Source organism: Grus americana, chromosome 4 (genome assembly GCF_028858705.1).
Source record: "Grus americana isolate bGruAme1 chromosome 4, bGruAme1.mat, whole genome shotgun sequence".
Lineage (NCBI taxonomy): Eukaryota > Metazoa > Chordata > Aves > Gruiformes > Gruidae > Grus > Grus americana.
In genome coordinates, this window is record NC_072855.1 from 26,827,230 (window position 1) to 26,846,499 (window position 19,270).

General features: G+C 39.8%; 2 protein-coding genes across 6 annotated transcripts in view; one reads left to right on the plus strand and one right to left on the minus strand.

Moving 5' to 3' along the window:
- Window positions 1-2,196: 2,196 nt before the first annotated feature.
- On the plus strand, window positions 2,197-4,806 carry SHISA3 (shisa family member 3). The gene is made up of 2 exons (XM_054824680.1): window positions 2,197-2,488; window positions 3,418-4,806. The coding sequence occupies exons 1-2, from the start codon at window positions 2,197-2,199 to the stop codon at window positions 3,867-3,869; spliced, it is 744 nt and encodes a 247-aa protein (XP_054680655.1). The 3' UTR covers window positions 3,870-4,806.
- A 5,389-nt stretch (window positions 4,807-10,195) lies between these two features.
- ATP8A1 (ATPase phospholipid transporting 8A1) overlaps window positions 10,196-19,270 on the minus strand; it is a 121,450-nt gene continuing 112,375 nt past the window's right edge. For all 5 annotated transcript variants that reach the window (XM_054824015.1, XM_054824013.1, XM_054824012.1 and 2 more), the window contains 2 exons: window positions 13,722-13,813; window positions 10,196-13,374 (listed from right to left, as the gene is read on the minus strand). In XM_054824015.1, coding sequence (XP_054679990.1) covers window positions 13,277-13,374; window positions 13,722-13,813 — 190 coding nt within the window. In that variant the 3' untranslated portion in view covers window positions 10,196-13,276. The remainder of the gene's footprint in view (window positions 13,375-13,721; window positions 13,814-19,270) is intronic.

Genomic DNA, 19,270 nt, shown 5'->3' on the forward strand with positions numbered 1-19,270 from the left:
ACCCTGTACAGCTGCCATCGGATTGCACAAGAGGGGAGCAGGGAGTAGCCTCTGCCTCAAGGGGCACACAAAGACAAACTTCTTGTTAGCGATCCAAGCACCAGAGATGCAACAGAGGAGAAATAAGCCCAGGTGAAAATCTTGCTGATGTTTGTGGATAGGGGAACCCCGCACCCCCCCAGTTTCCTGCAGTAGCTTAATATCTAAAAAATATATAGCAGAAGGATTTTTTCAGACCTCTTTTTTTTTTTTTTTCTTTTTGGAAGCTGGTGATTTCATTAGCAAAAATCAACATTCTTATGAACTGTGACACATTTACTCAGCGGTTCCTACCAAGTGTGGCTTTCCTGGAAATCTGACAGGACGGATCTGTTGTCTCTGTGTCCTCTGCACCTGAGGACAGCTAAACGTACCACGCAGACCTTACTGAGCTCTTGCTCCAAGCCTCATCCTGGTCAACAAAGAGATTCCTTTTGACCTTCCTGGAAGCTGGATTAGGCCTTTCAAAGCCATACATTTTAAAACATTCCATGGAGGCTATGTTTGCTCTAAAACCACAGTGAAGTAAATGCAAAACTATATTAATATTTAACATTTGCCTATAAAAACTAAGAACTCTGAGTCAGGACAGCTGGTACAAGTTTAATTCACATCATCATTTCAAAATGAAAATGCAGAAGAGGACTGAGTATCACATCTTCACGTTTGAAATCTATTTTCTTTAAGATCAAATTTTGTTATTTCTATACCTACACCTGTTAAATAGCCATGAAAAATATTTTGCATGTATACATATTTTTTTATTTGCTTTTCCTATCTGGTAGTACTGGTTGTATTTAAAGAAATCAAAAATGGGAAAAAAAAAGGGTCAGAGAAAAAAAAAAGAGAGAGAATAGATTAGTTAAAAGAAAAACATAAATATTGTGCTTGTGGACTGTATTTAGGGGTTGGCCAGAAGTCTAAGGTGTTGATAGATGGTTCTCGGCACAGTTTTATTGCTGGTACACAGCACACTTTGTTCCTTTTGTTTCATCGAACCTGCCAACTTTGGAAATTAGTGACATGGGCATTCAAAATGTTTGACAAGTAGTCAGACTCCGATATACATATTCATACCCCAGCGATAAATGATGGCAGGAAGTTTCAGATGCAGTAAAAATGAATCCTTTAGTTCAGCCCAACTTTAATATAACGCTAGTTTCATAAGCACTTTTACTGTTAAAGCAGGAGTGCCTCTTAGATAGCACCCAGGGGAGACAGCACTTAAGGAAATGTTTCTTTGCTTAAACCAGAAGTCCAAATCTGCTCAGTTAATTTAAAATATTTTTTTTTCCCCCTAGAATAAATGAATAAGCAGCTCCTTTTGTGGTTTTCCTGATGCTCGGTGACTTGCTATTATTCTTCCAGCAGAAAAAGGATCGGAGGCTCTTATGGCCAGATGTGTCCCTCCTCCTCAGCCCCACGCTCGCCCTCTCCCTTTGGAAAATAAAGGTGACGGGCCTTGTGTTTGACTAAAAAGGCTATACGTCTTCTGGGGATATACTGCTATGTCTTTGCACATAAAAAGTATCAAGGAAAGGAAACAGGTTAAAAAGCAAAGAGTCCTCGCAATAAATCATACGCTCCGCTTGGGTTTTTAACTCTTCGAAGCGCAGGGCTGCTTTAACCAAGTGCCAAAGCAAGAAACCCCTCTGCTCTGGGGCGACAGGCCGGCGGAGGGGCAAGGGGCATGTTCAAGTGCGCCGGGATGGAAGACGCCCGCATCTCAGCTGGGCCCCCTCGGCAGAGGGGCCGGGCGCCCGAGCTGCCCAGAGGAAGCGGCCCCCGACAAGCAAACGCAGATGTGGCCGCAGACCCCGCTCCGTCCAGGCTCGGCCCCGTCCGCCTCGCAGGGACGGAGCGGGACCGGCGCGGTCCCGGGAGCCGGGGTGGCGGGGCAGCGGCGGGACGGCGGGGGGGCGACGCTGCGGAGGCGGAGGAGCGCGGGCGGCGGCAGGGGCCGGGGGCGGCAGGTGAGAGCGGCGACGGCGGGGGCGGCCCCGCGGGGGCGCGGCTGCGGGGGGCCGGGGGCGGAGGGGGGGAGCTGCCCCCCACCCCTCGGGCGCGGCGCAGGAGGCCCCGCACCGCACCCGGGGCCGCCCCCTGCTTGCCCCGGCGGGGCGGGCGGGCAGCCGGGGCGGCGGCGGCGGCGGGGCGATGGCGGGGCGGCGGCGGGCGCTGCTGCTGCTGCTGCGCTGCCTCCTGCTGGGGCTGCTGGGCGGCGGCGGCGGGGGCCAGCTGGGCGGCGGCGAGTACTGCCACGGCTGGGTGGACGGGCAGGGCGGCTACCACGAGGGCTTCCAGTGCCCCGAGGGCTTCGACACGGCGGCCGCCACCATCTGCTGCGGCTCCTGCGCGCTGCGCTACTGCTGCGCCGCCGCCGAGGCCCGCCTGGAGCAGGGCGGCTGCACCAACGACCGGGAGCCCCCGGACCCGGGAGTCACCGCCCGTGAGTGCCCGGCCCGCGGGTCCCAGGGCGGGCGGGAGCCGGCCCCCGCGGAGCATCTCCCCCCTCGGCCGGAGCCCGGCGGCCGCCCCCGCGGCGGCCGCGGGGCTCCCTGGCCCGGTTCGGCTCGGCCCGGCTCGGCGGGTGGGCAGGAGGCGGGCGCGGCTCCAGGTGCGCACAGGGAGGAGGCGCCGGGTTACCGCTGCGGGAGCGTCCCCCGCTCCGGGGGCAGAGCGGGCCCCCGGGGGTGCGCTTGGTGTCGTAACGTCACGGTTCGAAGGGGCTCCAGCAGCTGGAGCCCTCCGGGCTGGAAGGCGCATTTGTGTTTTAGCGTGGCACCGGCAAACCTAACTGTGACTGTTTAACTTTGTTTTTCCCGGAGGTGAGACTGGGCTCCGGTGCTCTGCAGACGCGACCCCACCGTGCGAGGGGCCGTCAGGTTATCAAACAAAAGCAATCCGGCAGTGCGCGTGGAGACTAGTCTGCCAAGTCACGCATTCTGCGCTTATTTTCCACCTTATGAGTGAAAGCGGCTTAACAGCATCTGCAGCATTTGAGCTGCAAGATTTGAGATTCAAGCTGTTACATTGGACAGCCCCGACAGTTGTGGGGGGCGAGGGAGGGGGAGAGGCGTGTGATTCCTGAGCAAAACCTAGCTGGAACCCACAAACGGGACACGGCGTAGACAGCTTTTACCATTGGTAACTATTAAAACTGTCAACAGAAAGAAATTTTGACTGGTACATACAGGGTTTAACTTTAATTTTGTTCTAATGATAATAGTTGGAAGCTCCGTCTTCAGAGTAGCTCACTGTTAGTGAGACCAAAACGATGAGGGGCTTCAGAAACTCGATGGAGTTTATTTCTGTGCAGCAGACCTGTTACTTCAGTAGCCTAATGTATGCGCCTTTTCTTCTTCTCTCTTCTCCCAGAACCAATCTACGTTCCGTTCCTCATTGTTGGATCAATATTTATTGCCTTCATTATCGTGGGCTCTCTGGTAGCCGTTTATTGTTGCACATGTTTAAGACCTAAACAGCCATCACAGCCAATACGATTTTCTCTGCGGAGCTATCAGACGGAGACTCTTCCCATGATCCTGGCCTCGACAAGCTTCAGGACGCCATCGAGGCAGTCCAGTACCGCGACAAGTTCCAGTTCAACCGGCGGCTCGGTTCGCAGGTTCTCCTTTCCCCGAGCAGAGCCAGGGTGCGTTGTGGCATCGCCACCTCCACCATACACATCTGGCTGCTTCCAGGCAGCTCACGCGGTCCACCTGACCCAGCCGTCGGGATTTCTGGTGTCACCGCCGTACTTTGGGTATCCTCTCCAGCCAGAATCTGCCCTGGCTGGGAAGAGCTGCTCCGATTTTAGTCAGAGCTGAAAGGAGTTGTCCAGAAATAACGCAGCCTTCGGAAGCGCAGGGTCGGCTGCTGCTGGGTGTCACGCTGACGTGCGCTGGGGCTGTAGAAGTCAGAACCGTTCCCGTGGGTGAGTTGCCCTTGAAAAGTGCAAGGTCTCATTTGGGATCTGATTTCCCAAACTTGGCTCACACTTACAAATGAATTGTAAAATATTCCAAGCTTAGTTGCTCTAAAAACTGACCGCTCTGATCATTCAGCCTAATTTGTGCAGGACGTGTTCAGAGACAAGTAGAAAACCCGATTTGGGGTAAAGTTACTCATTTCACAGCCTTACAAGTGACATTTTAACCCTAAATGCTATTAACTTAGTTAATAAACGGTGGCTGCGTCCCACTGATGATAATCACACTAGTTCTATAAAGCAGCAATAAGCCTGAGAAGTAAGAGAGGAACTAAACTAAAGAGAAGAGTTTATGGATCCTGAAAACAGCTGACTGCTTCCCACTTCCACGAGCAATGAAAATAAGAGGAAGTATTTTACTATAGATATAAAAATGCGTGAGTTTTTTAAAACACACATAATATACCTGAACTTACACTGCATATTTGTATTAGTAAACTTTAACTACGCTAGATAAAACTAGTACTAATTAGGCTAGTTGAAAATGTGCCAATCCCAAGCAGCCAAGTAATTATCTATGAGAAAAGCAGAATGTATTCAGCAATATCACTAATAACTTCGCATAAAATTCTAAAAATGGCGTTATATTAAAGCATTTTTGAGAAGGAAGTATTTATTGTTGGCTTTTTGCTCAGCAACGTGTAAGTTGGACAAACTGATCGTAAGGTTCTATTTGTAAAATTAGCCGTGTATAAAATGTAAAGACATTTAATTAAATGTAAGACATTGTAATTTAAAATGTATTTACAGCATTGACAACACTAATTATTTAGTAGTCACACACAAAAAAAAATTATCAATAAACCATGTGGTTGAAGTGTTGTGTCATCTGTATGTCTCTATACAGGTAGTGTTTGATGAGCAAGTTTTCATTTTGATGGTGGAACTGTACTGAATTTTTTCCTGTTAAAAATAGTTAATTTTGCTTTTGTAAGTGATTTACATCTTTAACTGCGCACCTGTTGTGCAGATTTAATATAATATAAAATTCTGAATATATAGCGAACTAATAGATCAATTAATGTCTTTTATATGCAACTGCGGTAAAAATGTGGTAAAAAGTACACTGATTAGTTGGGTATTTTAATTTAAAACATCCTGCCCTAGGAATAAATTTTGTTTGCCCTTCTACATTCCTTCATCCAAGTAAACCAACAAACCAAATGGAAGAAGGAAAAAACCCTACATCTAAACCAAACACATGCAGCAAGCAAATGGAAAATACGCAAGAAAAAAATGAAGTAGTTAAAGGGCTTCTCTATATACTTATTTTTGTGAACAAAGAAAGTCATTCAGTGTGTCAGAATCCACAATATCAGAGGCTGAAGTGTCCTATTTTATCAGCCCCAAACTCTCCGTGTATAGGATCTGTTGCAGTGCATTATAGCTGACCTATTTTACAAGTACTAGCATGTTGGTGCATGTTAAAATTACAGCACTTCTATTCTCAATTACAGTATACTACTCTGGATTTTAGAAAAGCTTCATTAGTTCTTCCTCAAGAGTTGAATATATTTTTTTTCTTAGCAAATATCTAACAATCAGTATCTTAGCATTTATGAAAAAAAATACTTTGAAATAACCTTCTTAATACGATTTTTATTGCATAATTAACATTACAATCCAATAGATATTACTGCTGGAAATGTGGTTTCAAAGCAGAAGGACCACTTAAGTTTGTATACAGTGATGTTTAAAGTAATAGGTTTTAGCTTGAATGTTGTAATTGTTAATTACAAACTAAAATAATGATACACAGTAGTGTGTGCTTTATAAAAATTTAAAAAGTAGATTTTGAGTACCTGGGACATTACTTGACAGGTAAATGTTTTGGGTTGCAATTCTTAAGAAACAGTCTTCAAGGAAGGGGGTGGGTAAATTTTGGCCCAACCTTTGATGATGTTTCATAGGACTCTTTTCACTGCACATTTTGAATGGATAAGTACGGGACCATTCATCAAGTAACTTTTTGGAAAAATCATTTAATATTGCAGCAGGTACCAGTTCTGTGGTTTGGAAGCAGCCTGTGAGATCTGCTAATCATTCCTGTATACTGCAGAAACATAGTAAAGCAAACTGATTTTTTTACAAATATATCATAAGTCTTCAATTAGTAGAAATCTTTTTTGATCTAGTAAACCAAGGCAAGCAGAAACTTCATCTAACTTGAACCTAGTTAAGAAGGTGCAACTTCCTGTTCCTTTAAAAAGTCGTTAGTCATCAGAGCCACTGACACAAGCGCCGGGTAGCTGAAATTTAGTGTTTTTCTCAAAACTGAGAAGCCATGAGTTGGACTCATCGCCTCTTAATGTTTGGTGGTGAATACTGACCGGGCCAGGCTTCACCGTAATGGTCTCCGTGGGCTCTACAGTCAGATTTATTTGTGTTTTAACACAAGGATGGATTTTTGCTATACTTGCACGCAGGCTTACGGATTTTAATGATTGTTCAGCCTAAGCAAAGGCAGTGCAGTTTGCCACGCAGCGTGAAGCTCAGCCTCGGAGGGAAGACCCCTCTGAGCTACTTCCTTTTCTCTCCCGATGCTGCACAATGGGTTTGACCCCATAAAATGCTTGAAGAACTTGACACACAGGAATAATTTCATCGAATCAGACTTAGAGAAGCCCGTAAGTTTATAGAGTGCTAAGCACTTCGCAGATTGCTGGCCAGAGTGCAACAAATCCTGCAGACGGGGGTCTAAGGCTGGGAAAGATCAGGTGCAGTTAAAAGAGCTGGCCTGGGTTAGCTGTAAAGCAGGTGCTCCAGCTGCAAATAGACAAGAATCTCTAAGTTAAGAAGAATCTGTAAATTATTGTCCATGCAGCTACAGTGGCAGTGACCTATATAGCTGAAGGGAGAGGAAGGGAGGTGGGCGCAACACTGGCCCATGGACCAAAATGGTGGTTGCCCGTGCCAGTGGTTTCCAACCCAGATGGATTCAGGCTGCAGGTGAGAAAGCTGAGTTTCCTTCCTAATGAAAAGGACCTATTGGTGTTAGATGCTCCTGTGATTCATAGAAAATAGTCATTTTTCTAAGACTTGCAGGCGGAACACAAATGGCATTCTGACAGTTTTAATGACTAATGAAACAGTTTGAAGGGCTAGGTGTATGCTTGAACTAAAAGATATTGCTTGCTATCAGAAGTAACCTTTACACGGCACTTGCTTTACTGCTATGCTTATTGTTTAACACAGCAGGTTTAACTATTTCTTTTGTAATACTGGAGTTAGTTCATACTCATTTTACTAGAGTGACACCAATCTAACATAAATGAAAATAAAACAAAAAACACAGTAAATTGATTATTATTGTCATTGACACATATCATACACAAAATGCTTTGATTGCCATTAACTGGTAGTGGCATGTCTGAAACCCAGGTTATCCGTGGGCAAAGAATAAGAGTGACTTGGATTAGATGAGCCATTTGTTTTGTATTGCTGCATTTTGGGTTTCTTAAGCGTGTACCTCCAAAACTCATCAGGACTCCTCAGTGCTAAGAAAAACATTACATGGACTTGCAAGGATGTCTGAAGGATTTTATGTGAAAGTAGGTAAGCGGTACGTATATGGCTACGTAAACTCACGGATTATTTGTAATACTAATCCCACTGGAATTAAAAAAAAAAAAGTGACAATTTCTAAACTAGTTTGTCACTGCTGTTCAGTTACAGCTTGACAGCGGCATTAAGGATATGGAGTCAATTTTCGGCACTGTTTTTCTGTGTATTGCGATATACTCTGTGGACTCGATACTCTGAACGGAGCTGCTGCTTTTGAGAGGGCTGCTGCTCCACGATCCTCATGTAAACAGTTTTTCATTGGCAATTGCACCGAGGCTATAATGCCATGCCATGCTGTCTTCATTAGCAAAGGCAGAAGAAAAAAATGCCTTTCTGTTCTTTTTATTCTGTCTATGACACGTGCAAATTCAGGGGGCTGTGGTCTAAATCAGGTTAGTGAAATGATTTAGCTTAAAAATAACGTTTGCCGTAAGAAAGGAGGGAAAGGATTTGAAAGGGACCCTGTATCATTATAAACCGGATTAGAACCTGAATAATTTCAACGGCCTCGGCTGCCAGCGTAGTCAGAGGCGGTGACATACCATGAGGTGGAATCTCCTTAAACCAGTTCTACCATTAAAGACTGGGTATCATGAAACTAACAGCGTGAAAGATGCAGCTATTATCGAACCTGCCTTGACGGAATACAAAATCAATTCATTGTCTGGTGTGTATATAAAGAACCAGCCACCTGTCTACAATGAAAACTCAGTTTAGATTTGGAGATATCAATTTTTATTCGGTGGGTGGGCACTGTTAGGGGAAAGAAATACTCACTACGACAGCCAAAGGATACAGTATTTATCACTGTCGTCTCAAAAAGGAGATGACGTTTCCTTAGTCCCACTCTATCATTCTTGTACTGACTTCTCTTTCAAAATACATTATCGCCGGAGTATGTTAGGGCTCTCTTATAAATCACTAAATCGCAGGCTCCTGTGCTCCTGTTTTTTAAAAAAAACCAAACCCTTTTTCTGGACTTCACATGAGAACTGAAAAAGACATCTCAAAATAGGTGTTTACAAAAAACTTAAAACTATTTTCTACTTTTTCAATTTACCTTAACAACATAAGAATTCCTTGGTATTTGTGAAATGCTCTCTCTGATATGTCCCATTTTAATGAATTCAAAAATAGAGTGATGAGATACACATTTTCCTTTGAAAGTAATCCCTAGCATTTGCAACCAATGAATTTGACAAAGCTTCTTCGTTTAATGGCAAAGTTTATTCATTTTTTAACAATTAAAAGACAAAACATTTAAAATTTGCAGTTCAAAACATGCACATTCACCAAATGCCAAATGACATGTAACACTGCATAGAACTGAATGTGTTACTAAAAGAGAACTATTTATAAAACACAGTGCATTTAACATCCATTTAAAACTAAACCTGAGAAACTACCATAAACACCGAGTCAAAAAGTCTTCATTCATGCAGCTTCATAATTTCCACAACAGTTTCAGCAGTAATGGCTTAGTGGAGCTGTAAAACCTCACTTTACCTTGAATGCAAATTTTGCTATTACAGACTGACCGCTTTCTGCAGCAGTTCATACGTATCAGACACTGAAAATCATAATGAAAAATTACGGTGAAGTAGAAAAACAATATTAATGTATTTATGGCTTCTATTCTACAATAAAGAAACACCATAAAACATGATTTAAAAAAAAAAAAAACCACAACAAACTTGTTCTGGTCACAGCTTTGCAATTACAAATCACTCTCTCCATGGAAATGCTTTCATTTAAGTTAAAGTATCAACCCTCCAAAGTGCCCGACTTTGCACATCGTTGCTCAGAGGAGTAGTCCTCATACTCACAAACAGTCCAGTTGCAGCCTATGCGAGTAACGGTTTGCACAAGCAGGAACCAGGTTTGGAATGCTAAAATATTCCTTTGTTTCATAAAGATCTATTGGTTAACGGTGAGGAAACTGGGGGAGCGAGGGCGGGGGTGGGGGTGGGGTGGATGGGTGGGAAGGAGAAACTCATTCGTTGAGTTTTGTTACCAGCGGAAACATCCAGTACCAAGAAAGTTGAAGTGACAAACTCATTTGCCTACACAGCGCTAGCTTCTTGATATATTATGAGCAGACTTTTAACGAAGGCATTAAAAAACAGGGAACAGCGACCACCATGCATTGCCTCAGAACACTTAGAAATATTGCCTCATGCAGACAGAATGATAAATTCATCAGAACTACAAGTGCTTTTACACAATACGTAAGGAAAAAGGAAAAAAAAACTTCGCTCCTTAAATTTAACACGTATTCCAAATTACTCATCATTCAAGATGGGTTTAAACGTAACGAAAGAAATCTGAAGACACTTAACACGCATCTTTGTAACACAGCAAATTTTATGGATGCATGTGGACATACAGGAATCTTCAGCTATCTCTCAGTGTTTCAAAATATTTTATTTATCATTTTATACAAATAGAATGATGACTAAGTATAAATCTGTTGAAACTGCTTTGCAAAAATAAGTGTAAAATTAGGAAATGGCAAGAAAAAATTCCAAATACAAATTATCAATAGGTTTGTTAAAATTTGTTTCCTGTTACTTACTCTTTTGAGTCATTTTTTTTTATATATATATATATATATATATGTATCTATTTAAAAATAATCAAGCAACAGTATTTATAAGATATCCGATTTCTAAGTGGCACTGGTTCAACTTTTTGATGGACATTTTTAATACTAGTTTGTAATTGTTATGCAGTACACAGATGGAAAAGTCCATGCGAATTCTATATTTAATACAAATTTGAATTTTCAGACAATAAGAACAGAGGCATTGTTACGAGCATTTTTGCCTAAACTGTTTTTTCTTTAAATAAACATCTGCACAATCCCCTTAACAAAGATACGATGTGCTAACAGGATGGTAGTAGATTATATCACTGTGTACTCATCATGAAAATAAAGTGCATATTGTATACTTGACCTGTTTTAAAAATGCTAAGATGAGCTTATATTTTAAAATGGAATTGTATAAGCAATCAAAAAACATAGTTAGAATTGCCACCTTGTCTTTTTTACTATTTCCAAAAAGTGGTATCTTCCAACCACTAATTAGCAGAAAAAGTAGACACAGGAGCAAAACCCATCAGAAGTAATAAAAACAAAAAATGCACTTTGTAAAAATACTGCTTCAAATTCTGTAAAGACTTAAGGATGAAATGCTGTAGTAAGACTACCTTAAAAACCTTAAATTACATTCTAAATTTAGGATCTTAGAGCTGTTTCAGTTGCTTTCTTCCTTTTTAAGATAGTTAAACTGGGGATATACTGCGTGTTATTTTCCACAATCTGGATTACAACGGTGAGACAGAATTTTATTTCATAGGAAGAATAAGAGATCATGTAAGTTTCTCGTTGTAAATATTTTACAATGTATTCTAGTCTTCATGTTCTTTTCTGCAAAATCAGCAATTAAACCATTTAGAACAGAAAAAAACCCCACCCAGTAATAAAAGAAATTACCCATAAAGCGAGTATGTATAGATTGAGCTGTTTTATATGAGTTAAGTACACTGAAAGATTATAAAGGAGCAATAGTGTCATGGTTAATTTCAGAAATGTTTTGAAGTTGGTCATTGTCCCTTGGATGACAGAAAATAGGGATCCCCATTTTAGGAAAGGGGCATGCCCCCAAATTTTTTCTTGCCTTAGGTCAAGTGATTTGGCCCTCCCATATTGATCCATCTATTTATCTATGCCTGAAATGGCTTTTCTGAAGGCAGTTCTTGTCTGCATGACTGACTGGCAGTACTGTTTCTAGTGGGATCCGTTCCCTTTGTCCCTCTGTCTTCTGTTTTCTGTTGGGGAAAGTGAGAGGAAGACATCGCATAACATGCATATGAAATGCAGACTGCCTTCCCGTTGAGACGCCTTCCTAAATATGTACTGTCATATAGTGCCTTTGGTTGGGCTTCCCGTGTGTATTTGTAAGCTGCTCTTGGAACAGAGCGTAAGAAACTTGGATAGTGCAATAAAGTTGTATGTTCAGTGTTCAGCTGGATGAAAGGCAAGGAGGTAAAGTCAACCTTCTCTAAGTATATGACTAATGAAGGAGGGCAGAAAAAAGATGGGATTGGATGTTTTGTTACTTTGAGGTTGAAAGTGGATGATTTGGAGAGCAAAGAGGAAATTCTTAATTTAACAAATCAGCGGGGATGTCATTGTTCTGCTTTTCCATCTAGTTGATCTCCATTCACAGAAAAAAAAGATCATTTCTATGTAATGCACAGAAATGTAATTAAAACCTGCTACTACAGAAAAATGTATTTTAAATGTAATTATGGTGGCTTTTAAACTCAGAACTAAACATGGACCAAAAAGCTACAAGATTTAACTAAAGTCCAAAGTTAAAGTGGCTCTTCTTAGTTTGAAACATGATGGCTGTTGGGCGGTAAGCTGAGAAATACCAAGTATAACCACTTAAAGTTATCACAATGTTCTCATTTAACACCTCCCTCTTTTTTTTTTTCATAAAGCAGGCATGTATCTTTTTCTCCAGTCGCATCCTCTCCATTTTTCATTAAAGGTGAGAGTATATAGGTATTCTGCACAACAAGTAAGTTGTAAAGAGGCTGCTGCATTGTGTTTCACACCTTTATAGGAAGTGGCTTTAGTGCAAATAAAACAGTACATACCACAGACTAGCGAAGGGCATGCTTTGCTCTCTATGTATGCATTTCAAATAATTTTAGTATAAAAATGTTGAAAATTTAATTAATTTTTAAAAATAAGTTAAAACAAACTTTCTTTTGAACCTACAGTATAAGCAGATACAACTAAGCATCGCAAAGATGATAATTAAAATTTGCTAAAGGGAAGTAAGGCAGAGCAATTCTTAAAAATTGAACAAAATAATACATGTACTAGATTTTTACAAGGTGGCAGCCACTTTCAACATTTGCAATACTAAAAGAAAATAAGGGAAAAGCTTGTATAAGGCCAAAGGTGCAAAGACTTGCAGTTTTGAAAGCAAATGCCGTAAAGGCCACTCAAATTAGACTCGCTGTACTGTAAATCTTTCTCCTCAAGTATGGAGACTCAAGCATGCAATTCTCAGATCAGGACTGGAGTTAATTTCCTTTCAAATTATTTCTAACAGAAAACATTTATGGAACTTCTTTGGCAAACGTTTTTAAGTTAGCTTGACACAAACATCTATAAACATCTTGACTCAAAATCTTTCCCGAGGTGAATTAACACCATTAAGATACTATTTTTTCAGCACTCGTTGAAATCGAAGGCTTGTTATCAACTGTATTTAAATATATTAACACTTAAAAACCTTCACAGATGCTAATGGTCTGTCAATGTAAAGTATGTTTAGCGATCTGACCATTGCCTTCCGAGTATATGACCGGTATTGATTCGACTTCATTGTAAAATAAGCAAGCTGGCAAGATACAAGGTAAATTCCAATCTGTTTACAAAGGCTAAGCAAATACTTGTTAAAAAATTTAGAGATGGTGTGTTACAGTATAATTGCACAGTGCTTATGTCTACTGAATACACAAATCCAAACTTTATGGAACAAGACTGTCATAGATCTTTAAATCTCTGATAACTGGGCCATGGTTGCAGCTCCCAGCAAAGATCTAGTAGTCTGTCTCACAAAAGTAACTAGTAAGGCCTAAATCTCGAGCTGTGTTCCTTCACCATTCCTCAGGCCTTTGTTTTGTGGTATCGTAAGCTCTTATTACTTCAGACTGGGAAACTATTCCATTTTCATCTTGAGAGAAGGCGTAGCCATCTGCAGATATAAAACAAAACAGAAACCAATTATGTTTTCATCACATTTTTTTGTTAAAGCTTTAATAACAACAACTTAACAAAGGTCAATAGAGGGGAATAAATGTCTTTTCAGCAATTACTAGGTAGAAAACCGTGCCGTTTCTTACATAATTTGGCAATTACAAAATAGCAGAAAGAACTCTGTGCGGTGTCTTAGGAATGCAGAAAAACCTACCAACAGGCAAAGAACATGGTCTACTGCATTTAGGATACTGCATCTTTACTATAAACCAATGCAGTGAAAGGTAGAATTTGAATTCTACATTATTAATTGATATTAATTTTTGTTTGTCAGTGAACACTTACGAAGCAAGTTTTGCTGCAGAGAGTCAGAGCGATACAAGTTCACATGGTTCTTCTTAAAAACATTCTTCAGTAGTTGGGCTCTTTCAGTTAAGCTAGAAAGAAAGTGGACATGTGTGAAAAATATTTACTTACTAATTACAGTATCCCTTTATCTTTGAGTCTGTTAAATGGGAATTAATTATTAAATAAAAAGTGTCCATTCTCCTTTTTCTTTTTTAATTGTGCCTGAATTAATTATTAAGAAGATGATTAAAAGCGTGTGCAAGGGCAGACTATGAAGTCCAGATACCTGGTAATGTTTTTACTCGCCACAGTACAGGCAAAACATCTGTTTGGAGCACTGTTGTGCACTGACAATACAAATAAATGAATAATATTGTGAACATTTGAGCATTGACTATTGTGACTCCTTTAGAAACATACGGTGCAAAGGGAAGGCACCGGCTTCCTTGATGTAGCATGGCCTGATTAGTGCCAGGCTGAATTACAATCTTTCTTCTTCTTACATAAGAAAGTGCTCTTAGCCTTTACTGACACAGTACCCCAAAGGGATGGGAAAAGAAGATGGAGGGAAAGACACATCCGTGGCCATCACCTGTGTGTTCAAAACCATATTGCTTCCATGAAAACTATTCTAGCAAGGTGTGTTCCGCATGAAACTCTAGACGGTGTTTTTCTAGAGATCAGACCCAATAATAGACTAATTTTACTACTACAGGTTGGTCACTTCAGCCCATCTCCTTCCTTCTCAGCTGTACTGAGTCTGCTGTGTTATGTGTTTACCGTGCTTTAATGTGATCCCAGTGACTCTCCATTCCAGCCCAACTAGAAAACAGGAGTATTAACCAGTGTTTAAACTGAGACTCAAGCATCAGCTGAATGCTGCAAACTGTAGTGAATGAAGTAGTGAATGTGTTGGGTTTCTTTACCGTGCCATTTTTCTTACATTTAAAATTCTCTCAAACAGGATCCTACATTACTAAATAAATAATGATGGACTAGCCACAGCTCAGAAAGCTTTCAAAATCTGACAATTTTGGTAACATATTAAAGATGTTTATTAATATTAAAAAAAACCCACAAAAAACCATCTCTCACAAAACCTTAAATTTCTTCCTCAAAATTTGAAATTCACTGTGAATTAGAGCTTGCGTTTCACAGAAATACCAACCTATCATTTAAACATCTCCAATGCTGAAAAGTTTACCCCCTCCCCATGTGAACTGGTCTAAACATTAGTTCACTTAAAAAAAAAAAAAGTATCTTATGTTTATTCTGAGTATATGGTGATTTGATTTTGTTATAGTTTTGCTAGATTATCAAAATTGTCTCTTGTGTAAGCACGTAGGAAGTGTAACAAATTTCACATACCTTTGTTGCTGAGTTTTTATCAGTCAAATGACTTTTTAATATTATTGTCAATTAGCTCAACAGACTTACCTTCCCAGGCTACTGACCAGACTAAGAGGTGTAAGGAATGCAACTAGATTGCTTCCCTTTCTAGATTAGCATTCAAACCATTACATTGGAAATGCTTGTTCTTTCTTCAGTGAGTATAGACTTCTTATATATGAAGTTGAACCGCTGTCTTAAACTGGAGAGACTAACAGCCTGTCTCCCCTTTCTGTTCCCTTCCAGTCTGGCAGTTAAAGCATATACCAGGATATAAGAGCTTGGCTCTTCTAAGTTGGAAGGGAGAAATAAACCTATTATCCCCACACCCACAGAGGAATGCTAACTGCAAAATATACAGGGTAAGGGGACAGGCAGGGGAAACTGCTTCTGTGGCCATGTTTTGAAAGAAAAGATGGAATGAGAGTTCCTTGGAGAAAAGGAATTCAGTACCAGTTCCAGAAAAACAGTTGGCATCTGCTGACTGAACCAGAATGGAGAGGTTGGAGCACTGAGACACATCTTACTCTCAGTGTTTTCATAAGCTAGTTCTTTGGAGACTTGTTTGTTTGAAATAATTTTTTTTCATCCTAATTGCTCCTCTAGGCTGTGTAGAACCCTTGATTTTTAGTTCAGAGCTACAAACTGTTAAAGTGACAAGATCAATAAAAAATTAGGGACTGAGGTTTGAACTACAAGCATACACAGAGTGAATAAATAAGTATCTTCATGTAAGATGGGAGGTCAAAGAGGTGGAAGACCATGCAAATACTTAGATAGTTACCAGCTGTATGTCCTTTGCAAAATATCTGCAAACCCCTTCTTAATTGAGTTGAAATCAGCAAATTTCTATGAAATTTTTTTGACAGGTATTATTTTCTAATTAAAAACCTATTTTATTAAAAACAGAGTGGGTCTATTGTAGTATTTTTGGTACCATCACTATTCTTTGCTTGTGTTCCAGAATTAAATGTTCAGATTTCTTAAATGCTAAGCACTGAAAATACTGCCTTAAGTTTTACATGAACATAAGCATTCACATTTCTTAGTTTATGTATAATGAATTTTCCACTGCACAGATCTGACTGTTGATACAGAAAATACAAATAAAGTAGGAAATATATTCGGGAAAAGAAAAGTGCTTCCAGCTATTCAGGTATTAAATTTCTATACTTGAAGAAACACTGCAGGCTCTTTATTATGAATCACTCTGTTGCCATTCAAAAGCATATGTAAAAATCTACACATGAATTCAAGAAAACATGGTGTCATAATTAACCAATGATAAGTCATAGTAACTAAATGCCTATGCTCATTATGTGTACCAATATGGACAAGCAGAATATTAACTATTTTTGAACATGAAATGTATACGTTCACAGGCAATTAATCTCATTTACAGAAAAAAAAAATTACTACTTCATATATTTCTAACCAACCACTTAACTGGTCTAAAATAATTTCCAAGTGAACTGAATGAAAAACAATGATTATATGAAGCAGCATTTGCAGTGTATACCTCTAAAGACATTTCTGCAAGTTTAGGCGGCTATTGATGTTATTGGTAGTCTATGTAGTATTCAACCCAGTATAAATATTTTTGTAGTAAGTATTAATACTGTTGTTTCTGCTTAAGCATTATATACAAGGTATCAGAAAAACTGCTTTTGAACAATGGTTTATATACAAAAAGTATCCTTTTACCTTAGTCATTTCAATTTTAAGTACAGATGGCTTTGGGGCATTTCAATTACAAAGACTTTAATGATAGAAATCATACTTTTTGTGGCACAAATTTTTTAATCCACTGAAGCTGCTCTATTATTTATGCTATCAAGGCACCCTCGAGTCAATAGTATTCCAACATGAAAGTTTACTTTCTGTTGGAAAAGTGACCGTGCAAAATTTGCACCTTCTTGCTCTAGATATATTCTTACTTAACTGACAAATATATGTGATAAAACCAATTTCAATGTGTTGCCTACAGGAGAACAGAATAAAGCATTTTTGGATGGTTTTGGGGAAAAAATCTGATTACACATCCTTACACACACTGAAACAGCAAGATGCGATAGGAATGCTCTTCCGGAGCCTTCAATGACAACAATTAAAAAACCTTTTCAAATCAGCACTGTAAAAATACAAGGGATGACAGATTTTAAGGCTATGTTAGCATATCCTACTTTTAAAGCATATGCTAGAATACAATAAAGATCTTTGAAGAACAATATTTTAAATTACTTCAATGTAAATGTCAATTTTTATCCTAATTTTAAGAAAACAGCTGGAATAGCAAATTCAGAATTAAAATAGAAAATTCCCATCCTAAGATTGTGCGATAGGAAAACATCAAAAGGTAAAGCCTTACAATGTTAGTTGCGTGCACAATCAGGTCAACACAGTTCTAAAAATCCGCAAGAAATATATTCTAGCTGAAGAAACAGCCATAAAAATTAACACTAATATACTTCTAAGTAAACACTCAGATACTGTCTGATTACAGCATCTAGCCAATAGTAGAATCCTGACCTGTTATCTGTGGATGTTGAGTCTTTTATTTTGTGTTGTAGTATTTTTAAGATGGGAATGGACAGAGTGGAAAAGTTGCTGAGTTATGTCACTATTTCCCAATTACTTCTTAATCAAACAGTGATTTATATCTTCTTAGGTTATTTTGGCATTTCATGAAAACAAATCCCTTCTTCTGCTACAACATAAAAAGGTACTTCCAGAGGTACACACACTAGAAAAATATTATTTGGTGCTGAAGAATATGCAGTGTTTGTAAAAAATAACTACTTGTTCTTGTATGAAAAGCACTAAACTCAAGAGAAAGAGTCTCATGTACATATTTAAAACAATTTAACTTACCAATTCCTGACCAATTTAACTACTTACTCTGCACTGTAAGTAGTTAATCCAGGCTTCTGGAACTTAGGAGACTCAAAAATGTTCACAATAGTTCGATCAAATTTCTGAAGATGAAAGTAAGTCAGTTCATGAGACTATTTCTTTAACATAAGGGTCCATAAAGGGTGAAGATTTGGCTCTATTACCTGAATTAAGATCTAGTTTTAAAAAAAATCATGGAGGGAATAAATCCTGAAGAGGTATTAAGATGTATAACTCCCACTGATTTGCACGTTAGGTGGATGCTTGCATACTTCAAAGAATGCAGGTCTAACAATGACTTTGTAGACAAAGAATGGATCTAAGAAAGACATTCTGGCAGGTAACTAAAGCACCTTCATGAAGCCCTCCGAACTACTTAATTGTGGGTATAAAAAGATGTCGTGGTTTAACCCCAGCCAGTAACTAAGCACCACCGTGAAACCAGGACAAAAGATAATTATAAAACTAGTGGTGAAAACACTAAGTTCCTCTTACCTAAATAAGAGGGGATTTGGAAGACATTCTGTAGGATGAAGGAAGAGCATACTGCCTAGACAACTGAAGTAAAAGTAGCTGAATTTGGGAATACAAGAGAAGTCTTGGGAATGCAAGTATGGAGCACTAAAAAGGTACATTACTTTACTTTCTTCTACATCCACAAGATGTTCCCCTTTTAGCACTGTCTAGTACTAATGTCTGCTTTCTTTTCTGTAATTCGTTCTTTTACAACTTTTGCTCTTTGCACAAGAGCACGCAGCATATGTTGCTTCTGGCTCAAAGCTCAGCACATTGATATATGAGTTGGTTAATTTGGAAGAAGATCTTGCCCTGAAGCTGCCTGAATGAGCACTGCCACTGGAGAGAGGCATCCGTAACAACCAATTTAGATCACCTTTAAAGGGAAGAGAACTTACTCTTGCAAGCACTAGTTGGGTCTTACAGTGATGAAGTATGCTCGATGCAGGAATCGTCATCAACTAGGAGATTTTGCAGTAGTTCCAGTATGAAGCTGCTGCCACAAAGACAGCATATAGAGCCTGATGGGAGACACTATACAGGTATGAGCTCCTATGTAGCCCACCACACTAGACTAGGTGTTCCACAGGTGGTGGGAGAAGCTTCCAGGCCTCACGGTATTTGTCCCCTGGTATTTGTCTATGGTACCAGGGAAGATGAATTCCACTAGAGACAAAACATTCTTGTGAAAATAATTTCTAGGAAAAGAAAGGAAAAGTAGGAGCAAACACTCACATGAGCTGGATATT

Excerpts from the sequence above, each read along its gene's own strand:
- SHISA3 (XM_054824680.1), top strand. The coding sequence starts at position 2,197 with ATGGCGGGGCGGCGGCGGGCGCTGCTGCTGCTGCTGCGCTGCCTCCTG. Across the intron at positions 2,489-3,417 it reads GGACCCGGGAGTCACCGCCC|AACCAATCTACGTTCCGTTC; the intron begins GTGAGTGCCCGG and ends CTCTTCTCCCAG.